The sequence below is a fragment of the Sceloporus occidentalis genome, unplaced genomic scaffold (genome assembly GCF_023333645.1).
Source record: "Sceloporus occidentalis isolate IW3139 unplaced genomic scaffold, rSceOcc1.0.p SCAF_31, whole genome shotgun sequence".
Taxonomy (NCBI): Eukaryota; Metazoa; Chordata; class Lepidosauria; order Squamata; family Phrynosomatidae; genus Sceloporus; species Sceloporus occidentalis.
In genome coordinates, this window is record NW_028317011.1 from 5203089 (window position 1) to 5214665 (window position 11577).

General features: G+C 42.0%; 1 protein-coding gene across 1 annotated transcript in view; it reads left to right on the top strand.

Annotated features, from left to right (window-relative positions):
• LOC149298763 (MICOS complex subunit Mic19-like) overlaps positions 1-10913 on the top strand; it is a 115799-nt gene extending 104886 nt beyond the window's left edge. The window contains exons 7-8 of the mRNA XM_089487245.1: positions 3659-3794; positions 10890-10913. Coding sequence (XP_089343371.1) covers positions 3659-3794; positions 10890-10913 — 160 coding nt within the window. The remainder of the gene's footprint in view (positions 1-3658; positions 3795-10889) is intronic.
• The last annotated feature ends 664 nt before the right edge of the window (positions 10914-11577 follow it).

An 11577-nucleotide genomic window follows, 5' to 3' on the forward strand; every position in this document is an offset into this window, starting at 1 on the left:
TTACAAGAATACTCTTCACCAAATAACCACGGGTTCCTAGTCTCACACAAAAGGAATAGTTTTAGATTTAGTTTTAGATTTTTATCTGCAACCAAATTCCAGCTTGGTAGCTAAGAACAAACATATTAGAAATGTACTCTTATTAGTAGATCGGTTAAGTGATGGAGTAGGGCTATATTGGGTCTTATCAGGAGATACCCACTGGAGCCAAAAAACATGAAGACGTCTGACCGAAGTAGAGCTCAGAATATTTGCAGAATATAAGTGAATGAGTGTATCCCGGTGTTCTACAAAAACATCCATACAAATTGAAATCTGTGATTAAAACATGCTATTTGTCTTGTAAATGCCTCAATCAGTTCCAGAAATAGCTATAAATGGTTCACATAAGTGACAAGTCACCATTAACCGCATTCCCTAAAACAGTTGTCTACCTTTTGCCACTTGAATTGTTGGGAGGTATGCTGTTTGATATTATTTCTCAAACTTTCTATCTTTAAGAGTTTAAAATGATGCGCCTCAACCACAGATGATACAAATATCCAAAGCAGTTTTTTATATTCTTTTTTTTTTTTGTTGTTGTTCAGCCACATGGATCTGCCATTAGTTGAGTTGTGGTCCAGAGCTCCGACAAACAAGTAAATATGGGATTACATGTTAGTAGGGCTGCAACTAACGATTATTTTAATAATCGATTAGTTGGCCGATTATTTTTTCGATTAATCGATTAATTGGATAAAAAAATTAAATTTTTTTTCAATTTAAAATAATGCAATAAAAAACGTACAATTTACACTTTCATCTCTTTATTGCAATGGCCTCTCTATTCACCGTATTTTACTGACATAATAATAAAAGCTACAAGAACCCAAACACAGTGTTTCTCAAACTAGGTTTAAATACAAAGTTATTAGTAAATATTAATTCATATGTTAACTATTTTTCATATTTAATAAAAACTATGAGAAAAAAAGCCTTGTTTAATTTTTTTTTATTTACCAAACTGCCCCTGGTTATGCACATCTGACCCCCAGCTTGCCACTGTGCCCCCATATATGCCTTATACTCCTTATATGCCAGTGATATGCAACTGAGCCCCCTGATATACCTTTTACCCCCAGATATGTTTTATGCCCCCCTGATATGCCTAATATCGATATGCCTTATACCCCCTATATGCCCTGAAATTCATAATACCCCCCCATACACCACTATAACTCACCCATACACCACTCTGGCTCCTCCCCCTCCCATACTCCACTCTGCCTCCTCCCATACTCCACTCTGCCTCCTCCCCCCTCCCATACACCACTCTGGCTCCTCCCCCTCCCATATACCACTTTGCCCCTCTCATACTCCACTCTGGCTCCTCCCCCTCCCATACACCACTCTGCCTCCTCCCCCTCCCATACACCACTCTGCCTCCTCCCCCTCCCATACATCACTTTGCCTCCTCCCCCCTCCCATACATCACTTTGCCTCCTCCCCCCTCCCATACTCCACTCTGCCTCCTGTCAGCCACGGAGGTTCACAAGACACCAGGGAGCCGGGTAGAGAGGCAGAGTAGAAGCCTCAGTGTAAGTGAAGGTGAGTAACGGAGGCTGTCTGTGCGATGCAGACCCCCACCGGCTGACAGAGAGGATGATCCTCTGTCAGCCGGTGGGGGTCTGTACGATGCGCACAGACAAGTGAAGGGCAGTAACGGAGGCTGTCTGTGCGCATCGTACAGACCCCCACCGGCTGACAGAGGATCATCCTCTCTGTCAGCCGGTGGGGGTCTGCATCGCACAGACAGCCTCCGTTACTCACCTTCACTTACACTGAGGCTTCTATGAAGCTGCAGTGAAAGTTCCTGTCAGTAACGGAGCCGGGGAGAGAGGGTAGAGTGATGTATGGGAGGGGGGAGGAGTCAGAGGGGTGTATGGGAGGGGGAGAGAGACGGAAGTGAGAGACCGGCCGACAGTGAGGGGGAATCCAGGTCCCCTGCAGCGTTGCGGGGGATCTGGATTCTAGTGTTATAATCCGATCTCTGTTTGAGGTCGGATTATAATTTTTATAATCGATACAAATAGATTCGATTAATCGATAATGAAAATCGTTGACAATGATTTTCATTATCGATTATTATCGATTTTATCGATTAGTTTCAGCCCTACATGTTAGCAAAGTTTAAATAGTCACGTTTCCAAAATAATGATTTCCAAATTCTTTTCATGCACGAGCTGCTTTGAAATGTACAAATCGCAAGATCACATCACATATGAAGATGGTGTTTTTTAATCCTGCGTGTTACCATAATCACGCTTTGATTTTGCTATATATATATATATATATATTTATTTATTCTTGTCCATTTATTAGCTGCATCTTTTCATTAGGTAATTCTGCAGTCTTGGCATGTTTCGAATGGCTACTGAAGACGTTGTGTACGTTAGCAAGACTAGGGAATCAATTGCTAACACTGTATCACGCCTTTACTAGCAGAGCTTGCATGGGCTTCGTGTTCGCATGGATTTGTCTGACCCTGTGTTTTATGACTGTATAATGTCTGACAGTAATCTCATTTGGAGTTTTCCCAAAAGTGAAAACTGTGCATTAAGGCAGCATAGCAAGTACCTCCAATCAATACAAGGCCAGCACTTTCCTTGTGTATGCTAATCTAGGAAAATTCTGTGGCTGTCCGGGGGTGGGGGGGGAGGTAGCTGGAGCCATTTCTGTCCAGGCCTCATCAATATCACATTGGAGTGGCTAAAGAGATCGGAAATGGATATGGGAGCATATGAAAATACAATGAGCGCTAGTCATAAGCAGACAGGACATCAGGGGCTTGAAATGGGTATTGACTGTTCAATGCGAAAGCTCATTTGATTTATTACATGTCAGGAGTGTTGATATGTGCGGGGCTTGCTAATGTCACCTCTGGCATTCGATAAAACAATCTAGTCCTAGTTTTGCTTTTAATGGCAGCAAAATATTAGCACTTTTGCTATCGAAGGGGGGAAACCCTTATATTTGTACTAACGTGCCCTTTTGCAGGTCAGAAATGCATTGCTCTGGGGATCGTATGTATGATTTCACAGCAATATGGAAAGTGAAACGATTTGTGCCCCATCCCCTGTGTTATGCATCGTGTTCACCTCTGCAGAAACATAAATGCTACCTCTCCTGGCCAGGTTTTATTACTATGTTTAGCTTTGTTTACCTGCCCGTTGGTAAATTAGTTCCAAGGTATCTTGTACCATCGTTGAAGAGTATAAGCAAAAATTAGATCTGAACCATAAAACAAAATATGTATGGCATTCTGGAGCATTTGTACCAAATATCATTATTTTTTATTCTGTTTTATTGTGTTAGCATTGCTAGATGGCCAATTTTCCATTGGAGGACATGTAGCAACCTGGTGTGTGTGAAGTTGCAAGCATTAAGCGAAGGTTGTTTTAATCTTCATGTTTGTATTTCAGTGTTGTTGCTATATATTATATATGTGTGTAATAGATAAATGGGATTTTACCTGGAATATGTATCATTAACTATTTGAGTTGGGGCTTTTACCTTGTTTGGCATTCAAAGGGTTAGTGATGAAACCAATTTATAAAAATACCGGTAATATTGTGCAGTGTATTATTTACAATACTCTCTATTCTGTTCTCTATTCCAGGAGGTATGAGGCTCATCCAATTTGTGCTGACCTGCAGGCGAAGATTCTCCACTGCTATCAGGAGAACCCACAGCAGACGCTGAGCTGCTCTGCATTGGCCAGGCAGTACCTGCAGTGTGTTAACAGCGCCAAACAGGTGAGCCCACAACTGCTTTGTATGCAAGGAGAGCGGGAATATCCCGCAGGCTTCTGTGTCCTGTTAACGGAGGAGACTTGGTGTCATTTATTAAGTCTGTTATTTCAATACTCATTTAGTGTATGCGTCCAGGGTTCCGATAATGGAATCATTCTCATGCATTCGTAAATTGTAACGTCCTTTTCAGTGTTGACAAGTAGATTGGTAGGCTTGCAAGTCTGCCTTTCCTTTCTTTCTTAGGTCTCGGTTTTCTTAAAACATCTATATTAGCGATTTCCAACCTTTCATGTAGGGCTGAAACAACTAATCGATAAAATCGATAATAATCGATAATGAAAATCGTTGTCAACTATTTTCATTATCGATTAGTCGAATCGATTTTTATCGATTTATAAAAAGAGGTTTTTTTCAGAGCAAATGCTCTGAAAAACTCCTCTCCTTGTATAATCCGACCTCAAACAGAGATCAGATTATAACACTAGAATCCAGATCCCCCGCAACGCTGCAGGGGACCTGGATTCCCCTCAGTGTCAGCCGGTGGGTGTCCGTGCGATGCGCACAGACAACTTCCGCCTCTCCCCTCCACTTCAATACACCCCTCTGACTCCCCCCCCCCCCATACATCACTCTGCCTCTCTCCCGACTCCCGACTGTCTGTGCACATCGTGCAGACCCCCACCGGCTGACAGAGAATCGAGGTCTCCTGCAGAGGATCCTCCTCTCTGTCAGCTGGTGGGGGTCTGGGCGATGTACACAGACAGCCTCCGTTACTGCCCTTCACTTACGCTGAGGCTTCTATGAAGCTGCAGTGAAAGTGCCTGTCAGCAACAGAGGTTCACAAAACACCAGGGAGTATGGGAGGGGGGAGGAGCCAGAGTGGTGTATGGGAGGGGGAGGAGCCAGAGTGGTGTATGGGAGGGGGAGGAGCCAGAGTGGTGTATGGGAGGGGGAGGAGCCAGAGTGGTGTATGGGAGGGGGGAGGAGGCAGAGTGGTGTATGGGAGGGGGGAGGAGGCAGAGTGGAGTATGGGAGGGGGAGGAGGGAGGAGGCAGAGTGGAGTATGGGAGGGGGGAGGAGGCAGAGTGGAGTATGGGAGGGGGAGGAGGGAGGAGGCAGAGTGGAGTATGGGAGGAGGCAGAGTGGAGTATGGGAGGGGGAGGAGGCAGAGTGGAGTATGGGAGGAGGGAGGAGGCAGAGTGGAGTATGGGAGGGGGGAGGAGGCAGAGTGGAGTATGGGAGGGGGGAGGAGGCAAAGTGTTGTATGGGAGGGGGGAGGAGGCAGAGTGGAGTATGGGAGGGGGGAGGAGGCAGAGTGGTGTATGGGGGGTTATAATGAATTTCAGGATAGCAGAGTGGTGTATGGAGGTGTAATGAATTTGAGGGAGGCAGAATGGCATATCTGGTGGAGTCAGAGTGTTGTATAGGGGGAGGTAGAGTGGTGTATGGGGGGTATAATGAATTTCAGAGTGGCATATCTGGGGGAGGCAGAGTGGTGAATCAGGGAGTATAATGAATTTCAGGCTGGTGCAGGGCATTTATGGGGGGCGGAGTGGCATATCGGGGTGCACAGTGGCATATAGGGAGGTATAAGGCATAAATGGGGTGAGTGGCATATTGGAAGTTATAAGGCATATCGATATTAGGCATATCTGGGGGTAAAAGGTTTATCAGGGGGTACAGTTGCATATCACTGGCATATAAGGAGTATAAGGCATATTGGGGGCACAGTGGCATATCAGGGGGCACAGTGGAATCTCTGGCATATAAGAGGTATAAGGCATATATGGGGCAGAGTGGCAAGCTGGGGGTCAGATGTGCATAACTGGGGGCAGTTTGGTAAATAAAAGAAAATATAAACAAGGCTTTTTCTTAGCTTTTATTAACCCCTTCGCGACCTTTGCCGGTTCAGGACCGTCATAACAAGAAGGTCACTAAATGACCTTTGACGGTCCTGAACCGTCAAAAAATTAAATAAGCTTAGAAAGTGATCAAGGATCACTTTCTTCGCTTAAACGGCCTTGCTGCAATGCCTCGATGTCGAGGCATTCAGCAAGGCCGAGATCGGCATCGGGGGCCATGTCTGGCCCCTCCCCGGGGCGTCAACAGCCGCCATACATTGTATGGCGGCGGACGCCCGTTTTAAAAGCGTTTAGGAGGCGATCAACGATCGCCTCCTAAACTTAAATGGTGTCGCTGGAATGCCTCGATCAGGAGGCATCCAGCGACACCAAACACTTACCTCTAGGTGGGCTGTGACCGCTCCGGAGAGCGGTCACAGCCGCCGCTGCCGGTGATCTTCGCCATCAAGCAAGATGGCGGCGGCCCGGGAAATAAAACAATAGAGACGAAAAAGTTCGCTAGAGGGTCTCCAGACCCTCTAGAGAACTGGCTCCACTTGCTGGTTGAATACAGGTACTGCATTCAACCATGCAAGTCAATGGAGCCCAGCTTTCTAATCACTATGTGATTAGTAAAATATTCAAAAAAAAAAAAAATGGAAAAAAAAAATGTGCTAACATTTAAAAATAATTATGCAGTGATGTCACTAGATGAACCATCCAGTACCAGCAAAATGTGTAAAAAAAAAATATAAAAAAAGTATTAAAAAAATAAAATTAAATTAAAAAATAAAGTTTATTATTTTGAGCAAGTGCTAAAATTTCTCAAAAATCTCAACAAAGAGTTAAAATAAAAGCACTTCAAATACCCAAGGGGTGTCTAATATATAAAAAAAATGGCTGATGGGGTAAATTGGAGTGGCCTAGCTCAAAGATAGGGCATAGGTACAGACTGACCAAAATGGAGAAAAAAAGCGCACTTCCCAAATGTGGCATTTTAAATCTGAAACAACCCGACAAACTCATGCATGTCGGGTATCACTGCACTCAGGAGATGTTCCTGAACACACATTGGGGGGGTGTTTGACAGTGGCATATACCAGAACCTGTATATCTATACCTAAAGTACAATTTGTGTGAAAAAAAAAATAAAAAAATTACTATTACAAAGTTTGACAAAGTGTAGTTCTATAATTGGTGCATGGAAAGGGTTAAAATAACAGCATTTGGAATACCCTGGGGTGTCTAGTTTTCAAAAATATATGGTTTGAATGGGTTAAATTGAGTTAACCGGCTTCAAAGATATTCCAAAGAGGAGAGGGAGGCACAATGACCAAATGACCACCTGAATTACGCATGCCCCAAAAGTAGCCTTTTACCAGCCAAACAATCTGACAAACCCATGCATGTGGGGTATCGCTGTACTCAGGAGATGTTCCTGAACACACATTGGGGTGTTGTTTGACAGTGACATATACCAGAACCTGTATATCTATAACTAAAATACAATTTGTGTGGAAAAAAAAATAAAAAAATTTACTATTACAAAGTTTGACAAAGTGTAGTTGTATAATTGGTGCATGGAAAGGGTTAAAATAACAGCATTTGGAATACCCTGGGGTGTCTAGTTTTCAAAAATATATGGTTTGAGGGGGTTAAATTGAGTTAACCGGCTTCAAAGATGTTCCAAAGAGGAGATGGAGGCAGACTGAGCAGATTTGTTAAAAAAGATTTGGAAATCATAAAACGCTGCTTGTACTTATTGCCCTATAACTTACAAAAAACAGCAAAAAAACATAAAAACATTGGGTATTTCTAAACTCAGGACAAGTAGTAGAATCTATTTAGCTAGTTTTTTTACTTGCTTTTTTAGGTGAGTAAAAGATTTTTCAAATAAAAGTCATAAAATGTGTTTTTTTTCAATTTTTCACCATGTTTTTTTAATTTTTTTTATAGTAAATAAGATGATACGATCAAAATAATGGTATCTGAAGAAAGCCCATCTTGTCCTGAAAAAAACAATATATAACTTATGTGGGTACACTAAATGGGTGAGGAGAAAATTACAGCTGAACACAAGCACCACAAAAGTGTCAAAACAGCCTCGGTCCCACAGGGTACAAAACGAAAAATGAGCCCGGTCCTTAAGGGGTTAAATATGAAAAATAGTTAACATATGAATTAATATTTACTAATAACTTTGTATTAAAACCTAGTTTGAGAAACACTGTGTTTGGGTTCTTTTAGCTTTTATTATGTCAGTAAAATAAGAAGGTGAATAGAGAGAGGCCATTGCAATAAAGAGATGAAAGTGTAAATTGTAAGTTTTTTTATTATATTATTTTAAATAAAAAAAAAATTGCATTTTTTATCCGATTAATGGAAAAAATAATCGGCCAACTAATCGATTATTAAAATAATCGTTAGTTGCAGCCCTACTTTCATGTAATATTTCCTACTTGTGAGTAGCAATCAATTCATCAAGCTACTTCAGAATATCATGCAAAATGTTTTTTTTTCTATGTTAAACATTCTATGTCAATTTGTGTACTTGAACTATATTTATTTGCAAGAATAAAGGTCTGAGTTTTTTCACCAGTTGTCATGAGTATTTACAGGTGACCTGTGCTTTCAAGTCCCATACTTTCAAGTCCCATACACTATTAATTATGAAGGACCAATACTTCCAGGTTTCTATTAATTTATACAGGGTATGCCGGGCTCTTCCTGCAGCAGAGGCTCACTGGTTTGGACATTGATAATGTGCATTGAAGTTAAGAAATTAAGACTTCAGCTCTCTCACAAACTCTCCTGTTAACTCTGCCTTTAGTCAGAAGATCTATTTGTTTATGATTTTATTGTTTGGTTCTAAAGCCGAGCTCGACAAATCCCAGGCGCCAGGTCGCCATGGTGACTGATAATTTTGTCCTGGCGCCTAGGTGTTTGTGAGCCAAACCGGTGGCCGAAACACATATTCGGCAAACGGCCGAAAATAATCCCCACGGGGGCCACACTGCTTAGCTGTGCGTTGCTCTTAATATGCAAGCAGCGTCTCTTGTGCTGGAGTGGCCACAGGAAGCAGGAAACCAGAGGAGTCACATGACTGCTCTTTTCCTCCTCCCAGTGGGCGGGACAAGAGAAGTTTGTGCAGAGAGACAGAGATAGAAGCAGCAGGGCCCCTATGGAAGTCTGCGTGTGAGAGATCTGCAGTGCAAGTAAAGGGGGTGAAGGAGGGTGTATGAATGAGTATATGAATGAGTGTGTGTGATAGCATGGTTGTGTAAGTGGGGGGAGGGGCATGGCACATGGGGCTCTAAGTGATGTGCAGCATCAATACACAAGGGGGGGGGCAGCAAGCCAGGTTTCAGCATGTACTCCTATCATGCCAAGTCAGCCAGTACATGCTGGAACCTGGGATTGAGTGCTGGGTGCAAAGTGTGAGTGCTGGGTGCAAAGTGTGAGTGCTGGGTGCAAAGTGTGAGTGCTGGGTGCAAAGTGCGAGTGCTGGGGCAAAGTGCTGGGGCAAATTGTGGGTGCAGGGCAAAGTGCTGGGGCAAAGTGTGGGTGCTGGGGCAAAGTGTGGGTGCTGGGGCAAAGTGTGAGACTGAGTGCTGGGCAAAGTGTGGGTGCAGGGGCAAAAAAAAGTCCTGGCTCCTAACTTTTTTAGCTGGCTCCTAGATTTATAACAAATTTGTCAAGTCCTGTTCTAAAGATCCAATATCCTTGTGCATGTTTAGGTTCTTTTTAACAAAGTAGAACTATTTTATTTTGTGCAAACTCCACGAATAGCATCTATTTTAAAGGGACTGACAGATGATTATGTATATATTATCCTTTTATGTAGAATTTCAATTTATGTAAGCATTAACATGTTATAGTAACCCTCATGTTATTTATGTGCATGACCAGTGATGAGCACTTCGGTTGTAAAGCTATTGTCAACCTCGCGTATCTAGCCTGCTAACGAATGTTTAGAAAGTGAGTGCCTAGTACACTAGGCAGTTTGAAAAATACCCCTACTTTCGTTGGAGCTAATTCTTATACTGAAGTAACAGGGCTGAAAATTCTGTACATAAAATCAGCCGTTGGAAATTTAGATAATTCTGTTCTTATTACAAGATTAAGATCCAGACCCCAGGAAGGAAACAATTTGAATTTTCATCCCAAATCTGCTTCTGCTTCGTTAGGCCGTCTCTGTTCTGTATTCACTGACAGCAGCTGGCGTTTGTTTCTCCTTTCTTAGTCGATTTACCTGCGCTGACTGCGAAAGTACAGTGTGATTGTCCTTAGTTGTCAGGCCCGTACGCTGCTGGCACTACCATATGAAATGCAATATGAGTTGTGCTCACTCTCGGTTTACCTGCTTGAATACTTTTTGTGAGCCCTTCAGCAGTGAAACTTCATTTTAAAAACGTTTACAGAAGTTAATAAAGGCGACCTTGAAGGCAAAAGGGGAAAAAAAACACCTTACATTTGTAACTTTGTTGAAGTATTGAAAAGTTTTATAATAACGAACATCAGAACAGTGCTGGAAGGATAGGATATATTGCACTGGGAATCTGGGTTCAGCCAATCCCTGTTGAAATCAATAATTGGAAACACTATAACGCTGGACCCCGCGAGGATTGTGTTTATTGACTATTCACGTCATATTGTTTCCACAATACTAATTACATGTATAAATCAGAGAAATAAGTAATATGTGTGTGCAGGTTGGGTGATGTGATCGCCAAGGTTATGCGTGTTGGGAAGTTGATAACACAGAAAGTTGGGTTGTATCATTTATTCTTCAAGCTAAAGTTTGTGTAGTCATTCCGTTATTCCTCCATCAGGCAAACCGTGCTAGACTGCCATTTTCCTCACATATTCATTATTGTTTGAAGCTTTGTGTATAATTGCATTATTTGGCACTGTTCCAAACGATGTAGGTTTGTGTAGATACTGGTTTACTGCTGATGTGTAAACACAATATACCGTCTTATGTTCAGAGAGGTAGGTTTCTCTAGCATAGTGTCCTAGAGCGTGCTGTAACTTGATTATTATTTTTTTATTAATATAGCGCCAACAATTTACTTCATATGCACTTCATATGTTCAAGGGGAATGACAAAACTAGAATTGACAGACTAAGACAAGAATCCAGAAGCTACTAAAACATGTCATATGCTATATTGCTGTTTAGTGATCTCACACTGACGTTTGCATTTGTTTAGCTTTTCCCATCGCTAAAATAACCATTTTTCTCTCTTGTAACGCAGACCATGCTTGGAAGAGGCGGCTAGACCCTGCGTGTTCATAACAATGAAACATATCTGGGCTTGTTGTGACGGGAGGCTGCACAATATCCAATGGAAGTGAATGCATCAAAGAAAGTAGTAGTATGTCCTCACACTTATGTATGCACTACCTGTCATCCCCTATCCGCTGAAGGAACCTGTATACATTTATATTCAGGAATACGGGTTTGTGAGCACCCCGGTGCTCCTGCTATTATGCAACAGATTTTCTGACTATGACCTGTTTTCATTTACCAAGTGTAAAATTACATCCCAAAGCATTCTCTCGTTTAACCTCTCTGTTAAAATGATGTCTCTGGTGCCACTTTTATTTAAGGAGAAATTGCAGCTCTATCTGCTGTGCTGTACTGTTGCATATCAGTACATGTGCACTATTTGACTTTCACACCTGGATTCCTAATTAAATAAATATATTTTCTGAATGAGATATTCAAGCTTATTTTTATTTTGTTTTCAATGGAGTTTAAAGAAGCAACATACACGTGAGAAGCAACACACAGGGAGATGGTTAGTGGAGATTAAGTGCCTAAATTAAGTGCTTGATGTGTATAAGTCTATAAAGCAGGGATGGGTTTCAGGGCTGTTTATATATATTTGTATTGCAAAACCTTTTAACTAAAACCAAACATATGCAAGTTTCAGGATTAAA